The 8,683-nt window shown below is 37.4% G+C and overlaps 1 protein-coding gene across 3 annotated transcripts in view; it reads right to left on the bottom strand.

The window, feature by feature from the left end:
- LOC106868973 (uncharacterized) overlaps window positions 1-7,172 on the bottom strand; it is an 11,975-nt gene extending 4,803 nt beyond the window's left edge. Inside the window, exons 1-3 of one of the 3 annotated variants that reach the window (XM_014914454.2) lie at window positions 7,039-7,172; window positions 6,012-6,065; window positions 1,558-1,654 (exon numbers count right to left, since the gene is read on the bottom strand). In XM_014914454.2, the coding sequence (XP_014769940.1) occupies window positions 1,558-1,619 (62 nt within the window). In that variant the 5' untranslated portion in view covers window positions 1,620-1,654; window positions 6,012-6,065; window positions 7,039-7,172. Of the gene's footprint in view, window positions 1-1,557; window positions 1,655-6,011; window positions 6,207-7,038 lie in introns of those variants that run through there. The other 2 variants (XM_014914455.2, XM_052973771.1) reach the window with 2 other exon arrangements.
- Between the last annotated feature and the right edge of the window lie 1,511 nt (window positions 7,173-8,683).

The raw sequence follows: 8,683 nt of genomic DNA, 5'->3' as shown, positions 1-8,683 counted from the left end.
GATCAACTTGCATCTCTTCTTCCTATATCTTTCCCAATCTTCTTTTTCTACTGGTTGGGTCCACTTGACTCCAACTGCCAATATTCATACATATTCACATTTCAGTACCAGTACAGTCTTGCAAATTACATCTGATTCCTCTTACACCTAATTTTTCTTTCATTTCATTTGTGCTTCATTCTTCGTCACACTAACATTACACATCCATCACCTCATTTCTCTCAAGCTTTACACATTATTTGCATCCAATGTCCATGTTTTGCTGCCAAACAGCATTCCACTTCAGACACAGCCTGAGAGACAGGCAGCATACAAATGAGAATCTCATTGTTGCCCCTTCGCTGCTATCTGAACACTTCCCACTCTGTTCTTACTTTGGTTACTGCTTTCACAACATCCACTTCCACTGCTAAGTTAGTCACCTAGGTGAAAGAAGCTATCAACTATTTCTGGGAGCCTTCTGAGAATTTGAAAGAATTTATTTCATGAGAACTCTTTCAACTAACTTAGTGATTCTGCTACATATGTAGTCTTCCTTGTGTGTCACTCTATCAGTGATCTTACTACAACACCTGTGCACCTGTAGTGTACGTTTAATATACAATTCCTATTGCACACCTTTTCTGCATATAAGGTCTGGCAACTTCCAAGCTGGCAGTTGAATCCTGTTTTCCTTTTCTGTTAACTTTTTTGTCTTTTCTTGGTTTACTTCAAGGGATTTTGGTTCTAAGTTTTAATTCCATTATTTGGAATTTTTTTCTCCAAATCTTTAATAGATATAGAGAACTAGGTCATTGGCATATGGGAGTTCCTGCAGACAGTCAATCTTTAACTCACCTGTTATGGTCAGAAGATGTATAATAAACAACTGAAGGCTGTGAATTGAGTTCTGAGGGGCACGAAACAATTAACTCATTGTTAACTCTCGTGTTGTGGAAGGTGATTTTCTACATAGATTGCATGGTCCCCATGAGCTATTGATACATATGAAAAACCACCAAACCACTAAGAATGATAACTTGCTCAGAACCTTCTCCAAGACTAATGAATGCTTGGCCATGCTTTCATGTTCTTAATCATGCTTTTGGCCAGATTGCAGTAAACCTCAAAAGTGGATCCCTACGAGGTCAAGTGTACTGCTATCATTCCACACACATTTTCCCCAAACAATATCTTGATTCACACTGATACAAACAAGTGGTGCAAAAGTGTGATTAGATTAAATCTAAGGACATCTGCTCTCATTAATGATATGACAGATCAAAATTAAGAGAATCACTACATTGTAAACCCAGCCAAACTATGGAAGTTGAAAACTCCCTTTACTTGTCTACATTAGCTTGCTATTCGCAGTCACAAATAGGAACCAAAATCTCTCTTAAATCACACACAGTCATTGAATATGGAAAAGACATACAAGATAATATAAAACCCTAGATATTCCTTAAAAGATGACATTGTAATGACTCAAATATATCTTTTGTCATTGGTCTGCCTTGTAAGATAATGGTAGAAGGTTATTTATTAAAATGTTAGTGGATTATGAAGTTAACTTACATTTGATAAAGACGTTTGTTCAGATCCTCAGTCAGCATGGTGGGGCAATGTTTTCGTGACATCTGTTGTTCAGATTCTAATTCTACAATTCCATAGGCTAACAGAGTTCAATGAACATAGTCATTAAAACAGGTATAAAGAAAATGTAAAAACATCATACAAATATGTTTTAAAAAACAAACAAAAGAAACAAGCCTCTGCAAAACAAATTGGAAGACAATTGAAGACATGGCTGGCAACAGTAAAGATGGATGTGGAAGCACAATCAAGCCCCCAGTGGAACAGGGTATGAGTATCCGTTACAGCTTTGACTGCTGCTACCTGTTGGATGTGGTCAGCATTCATAAGGGACATGGTGAATTTGTTGGTTGCTGGCTCAACCCATCCTGGGTGAATGCCACCTCAAGTACAAGTGGTACCCCTCAAAATACAGAGTTATAAATACTGACATAAACATAAATAATTAAAATTTAATATCTTTCCCATTAGCAAGTTTACAAAATGCTGGCATGGGCAAAGAAGCAAGCCACTTGAGACATGGCTTGTCATCAGGTGAGGTGTGCTACTAAAGAAAAATTCAAGGTAATTTTTCATTAGGCATGCCATTCAGAAAGTCCTGAGGGCCACAAATAGCTCATCATCATCATCATCATCACCATCATCGTTGTCATTTAGCCTCCCCTTTCCATGCTGGCATGGGTTGGACAGTTTGACTGACGGCTGGCAAGCCAGAAGGCTGGCAAGCCAGAAGGCTGCACAAGGTTCCAATCCGATCTGGCAATGTTTCTACGGCTGGATGCCCTTCCTAATGCCAACCACTTTGCGAGTGTAGTGGGTACTTTTTACATGCCACTGGCATGGGATCAGTCAGCCGGCACTGGCATCAACCACACTCAAATGATACTTTTTACAAGTCACTGGCACGAGAGCCAGTCAGGCAGCACTGGTCTATGGCTGTAGTAAACATTAAATTAACATTAAATGAGGATATTATGGCTTTTTAAAACTTACAAATAAAATTTACACTTTCTATTTTTGTGTTAGTTTTATGCATTTGTGTTTTTGTAATATGTTTAGTAATATTTTAAATGCGTCCCTTTCATGACATTATTGCTCATGAAGATTTACCTTTCATATATATATATGAGATTCGGTTCTTATAATTTAAAGTCATTATTTTAAATAACAATGTCACTTATTCAAGTATTACATTTTATGTAATGAAACACTGAACAGAAAATACTGGAAAACGAGGCAGTTACAAACATAATTTATTATAGAAGTTTTGGGAATTTTTTATTTTTAAAAGCAAAGATCTATAACCTATAAATGAGGGAAAGTTTTAGTGAGCACCTTCAGATCAGAGATTATTGCAGTTTCAATAGGAGTGTGAGCAATGTCGGACGATTTGACTTCAACAGTTGAACCAGAGAGAGCTGAACCAGGTTCTAATATCTGCTTTGGTTTCTGCAGCTGTTTTTCAGGCCTGTGCCAGAAATAGTTGTGCAATTTAAGAATAATTAGTATGGTACTCGTTACTGTATGAAGACATGTATTCAGCTATTATATCTAATGAGCAATCTCTAGCTGTCACTCAAAACCACGGATGACTCAGCAACATGTACCTTTTTACTTTGCTAAATGTTTTATATGTCCATCAAGTTGTAAGCAGCTACAGATAGCCACCTCTTTTATTATCCCATTCATGACTGAGCAGAACGATAAAGGCATAATTGGAGAGGAGGAAAAAAAAAACAGCCCCCTGTGCTTCTAATTTTCTTCACTATGTTATCTTTTGTGTCTTATCAGCAAGACATAAAAAAATCAAACCTCCTCACCAAAAGAAGGTAGATAAGTGATAGCTGAATCTGTTGTAGAAGCAACAACAGGTGTATACGTCAGTGCACAAGTCAACAATGTTCAAATATATAATGAACATGTGTATGAGGAACGTTTTCATTGCTTCTCATGCATCTCTAACAGACTTTGTTGACAATACTGCCATGACTGTAGTGTTTATTCCAAACTACTGACACTTCTATGTAGCAAGCTTGGTTAAGATCTTTTGGATGTTATCTATCATCTTTCAGAAGAAAATGTCACCACCTCAGCTAATGCCTGGGCATCATTAATCCCAAATGTCTTGAGCCCTCTGCACAGAGGATGGTGGCAATAGGTGGACATTTTGACCAGCAAAACCAGTCTATTTTTCAAGAAGAGTGAAAGAACAACATGTTCCAGCCTGTCTGTATATCAACAATACAGTCCTTGGAAATGTAAGTTACACTCACTGCACTTAGAAGAGCCACCAGTTACTGATGGTTGATCCAGTTAAAAGCTTTAAATCTACCAAAATTGTTCAGAGCCCCACCAAATCCATAGTATCTACTCTCTCTACAATATATTGAAAGCAGTGGTTGTCCTGGGTAGATCTGTTAAGAATTGCATACATCCAAAAAATACTTATGACAACAAAAACCAATCTGGGTCAAATTGTAAACTTGGAATTCACTGAATTTTGGGGTCTGAAAGAATCAATAAAATCCTACTTATTTACATCCTTTCTCAGCAACATCACCATTCTTCATTCATATAATTGGTAATGCTTTTAGTCTGCTACAATTGCAATAGGAATCTAATAAGATTGTAGTAAATGGGAGACTGGCACATAAACAAAGTCTGTTGAGTAAACCATTCTAACTTAGCAGTTTGTCCCTCACACAACCACTAAATTCCTCCTGTATTTCAGCTGCCATTATCAGAGAATCATGATAAGTCATTGAGTCCTTCATTTCCAGTTCACTGCTTCCTTCAAATAGGAAAACTGTACACATCTGCTTTAATTGGACAGCATACACCCATTATGGTCCATCAAATAATGATTATGACATTGCTTCCATTTTGTACCTCTCATATCTGGGTTATAGAATGATTTTTGTTCTTCCTGTCTCACAGCACATGTCTTAGCTCAAATAATACAACCTTTGTATTTTATATAAGAGAAATGGTTAAATATCATTTTCAGCTCTTGTACATTAGATGCAAAACTCCTCCTAACAGCTTCTTCTTTTAATCTGCTGACATGTTCTCTTCCCTACTGTAGCGTTTTCTCTTCCTGCATCCCTACTAAATACATTGATTTTATTCTGTCTTAAAAAAAATTCACCACTGGTTGATATTGAAAACTCACCTAATTTGCTTATCTAGTCACTGTAAGATTTCTTTGTCAAAAACAATATATTCAGATCTTAGTAACTGGGTCCCTGTCTATGTCTTTTCTATGCACAGATATGACTGAAAAAATGACAAATGTGTGGTCTTCTGTAGCAATACACAAAAACTGTAAATTTTATGATACTCAATCAGTTGATTCAACAAAATTCTATTTCCATGTGAACCTGATGACAGGGTTCTCCACAACTCAATTGAACCAACTGTGATTGGGGAGCATGAGGTGACCTATGCGACATGGAGCTAGCTCAGCCTATGCCCTGCGGACATCCATCCGCGACTCCCTTCTGTGAACGTCCAGTCTCCCCAAAACAAATGGGATGCCATCCAGTGCAACATGATCTCAGATGACTTAGTCTGCTGACTTAAGCAGTATCATCTGGCATGTTTTCATTCAGCCTCCAAGCCCCACCGTGGAGCCTAGCTCAAAGCAATGCCATCACTTGTGACTGACACTCAGCTTGATAGTGTTTCCCTGATGCTTGGCCTCCAAAGCTGTGAGCCTCAAAAATGTCACTTTGGATTCACTGTGGATTCTTTCTGTCCTGTCATTATAGTACTGGCTACTTTCCATGCCATGCTGTCCTTAATGAAATCATAAAGCATGGTCTAGATGCTGCAGGCTTCCCTTCCCAGCTTGAACCAGTGGGGCTAGATCAAGGAGACAGTAAAAGGCCTGATGGTATAATAATTATCCCACTCTGTGGTTGTAGGCCCCTCATCTGGGCTACTACATGCTGTGACCTCTTCTCTAGTGGCAAATTGGTGCGGTCAGCTACCAGCCCAGGCTCCACTGTTCATCAGCTTCAGAAAAGCAAACTGTCAAAGTATTGGTCACTCTCTGACAGGTTCATGGCCAGGACTACTGACTTATCATCTAAGACCAGGAATATCATCCTTATTGTAAAATCCATGACTTTTACAAGACTGGGGAATACCATGTTTAATTCTATACTGTATTATGCGCTTGTGTTTATATTGTAACATTGAATATTTTTCTCTTCATATTTTTAAAACTTCTATCATTTGTTGTGTTGGTCTATTTAGAAACACCTGAATGACGTGTGCTCCCTGTTAACACATAAAAGAGAGCACGAATATGTACATCAAGGATGGACTTGACGATGGCTAATACATAGAAACCTAGTGACTTTATGTCATGTATCTTGATGCAACAGTTCTAACACTGACATAAGACGAGAAAACTAGGAGAAACAACTTACCTTTTTCTAGAAGAGGCAGTCCAGATCTTTAAGAGTCTTTAACAAAAGTCTTTTCTTTGCGTTTTAAAAAAAATCATTCGTTATGAGAGAATTAAAAAAATAATAATAATTAGGATTTCAATAATAGTAATAATAAAAATAATAATAGTAATAATAATAGTGATAATATTTTAAGATATGCGCCGAACTCTTCTTTTAAGAAAAGAATCACTTCATAAATTTCTCAAACTATAAACATTAAATAATAAATAAACAAATACAAAATTCTACCATGTTCACAATTTTGAATTATCAAAAAGAAAAATTGTGTTCCTTAACGAAAACGCTTTCATTGTTAGGCAACCTTGGTGATGTTACCGTTGCTAGGTAACGTAATTAACATGTGTGGAAAACGTAGACAGTTTGTGTGTGGTAGAATTTGTTTGGGCGACAGAATTTGGATGTTGAAATCCTAATTAATTAGTCTGGAAACTCAACGATTAGAACTGACAGGAACAAGTTTCGTGTCCATTTTCAGCGAAAGAGAAGTTAAATATAAATGCAAACTATTGTGCTGTGAAATGCCATTTTAAACCATTAATATTAGAGATGGTGCTATTATCGTCCTACACAGATAATTCTGTATTAGAAAGTAAAAATCTAATGAGATAAATCAAGTAAAGGAATACTATGGACATTGCAGAAGCTCTATTTAAGTTATCTTTACATTCTAGTCATGACATAATAGGAAAAAAAATCGTTTTAAGAAACATAATTTATAATTTAAGAATTAAAAATTCGATATTTTCATTGAGAAGAAAATTTTTGCTATTATTTATTTCATTATTATTTTATTTGTGTTTTTAATTAAAAATTTAAACACAAACCAAAAATCACAAGCTTGAAAATTATTCAGATAACATAAATGGTAAATCACACAACACGATATTCAGAAATCATGGAGGATTCAACAGATTTCTATCAATTCTAGTTATAAATATGTTTTCCCTTAATTCATAATTGTCTGCTATATATTGCATGGCATTACCGTTTCCTTTAACATCAATTATATGAAACTAGTTTTAAAGTTTTCCTCCGTCTTCACCTTTACACTTCTCTCATATGTTGGATATTAGAAATCTTTCGCGACATTTTGTTCCCGTTGCTATGTAAACAAACGTCATGCGGAGATAGCAACGTAAATCTGATGACCGGAACCCTAAAACTGCATCTTTCATTAGAGTCTTTAAAAATTCCGATAGTTCTACCGTTCATTTCTTCTTCTTTCGAAACATTCATTATTGAAAGGAAAACATTTCCGATAATGTTTACCCTTCTGACTGCTTTGTATCAAATTCAACGGATTATAAAACCGTCAGATTAGAATATAATTTCGAAGGGTATTTGTAGAGTGAAGTGAGTAAAAATCGCAACCATGAACCTTTTACATCACGGCGGGGGTAAAGAATACGCACACCACCCGTTTTCGGCATAACCCTAACCCTAATTCTAACCGTAAATCCTAACCCTAACCACCAGGTGTACGTATTCTTTACCTTCTCCTTACATCACACCTTTTAGATGAATCTCTCGCCACGATTGATTGCGTCTTTCGTTCTACGAATTATAGCAGATATAAATGGATTAAATAACTATACTAAAATGTAACTCTCTGATAAATAAAATAAAACAATGATGATGATGATTTCTTTTATTTTATAATAATAATAATGGTTTCTTTATTAACCACTAGGGTTTACATTAAGAAAAACATTACGGACGGTACAGGACAAAACAAAGAATGTGTGTGTGTTGTTGTGAGGGTTATGCATGTAAACAATGTGTGATCCTCAATAGGGTGGAGAGTGATAAAAATATGGCATCCAGTCAACATCATGGTGTTTGGAATGATCACTAGTTATGGTGACGTTATGCCTCCATTCATTTTCCCATACAGTCAAGTACCTGGAGGAGGTAGTGCTGCCCTGGGTCAAGAGGTTGGCTGCTAGAAGACCCTATGTCTGGCAACAGGACTCTACACCATGTCACAGAAGCAGGAGAACCCAGTCATGGCTGTCAGACAATTTCTGCAACCACTTCACCCCTAACTCCCCAGATTGCAGCCCCCTTAATTATTATGTGTAGGGTGCTGTTGAGCAAGAGACGAGACCAATAAAACTCCTTCTAACACCAATGACAAACTGAAGGCAAGGATTATGGCAGGATTCACCAATTTAAACAATCATCATCATCATCATCGTTTAACATCCGCTTCCCATGCTGGCATGGGTTGGACAATTTGACTGAGGACTGGCGAACCAGATGGCTACACCAGGCTCCAATCTGATTTGGCAGAGTTTCTACAGCTGGATGCCCTTCCTAACGCCAACCATTCCAAGAGTGTAGTGGGTGCTTTTACGTGCCACCGACATGAGGGCCAGTCATGCGGTACTGGCAACGGACACACTCAAAATGGTGTTTTTTACATGCCACCTGCACAGGAGCCAGGCACTGGCAATGACCTCACTCGAATGATTTTCTAACGTGCCACCGACACAAGTGCCAGTAAGGCGACGTTGGTAACGATCACGCTCAAATGGTGCTATTTACGTGCCACTGTCATGGAAGCCAGACAGCTGCTCTGGCAATGATCACACTCAGACAGTGCTGTTAGTGCTCCACTGGCACAGGTG

This window comes from Octopus bimaculoides, chromosome 16 (assembly GCF_001194135.2).
Source record: "Octopus bimaculoides isolate UCB-OBI-ISO-001 chromosome 16, ASM119413v2, whole genome shotgun sequence".
NCBI classification, from domain to species: domain Eukaryota; kingdom Metazoa; phylum Mollusca; class Cephalopoda; order Octopoda; family Octopodidae; genus Octopus; species Octopus bimaculoides.
Note: the sequence above shows the minus strand (reverse complement) of the source record. Positions and strands in the feature narration are given on the sequence as shown.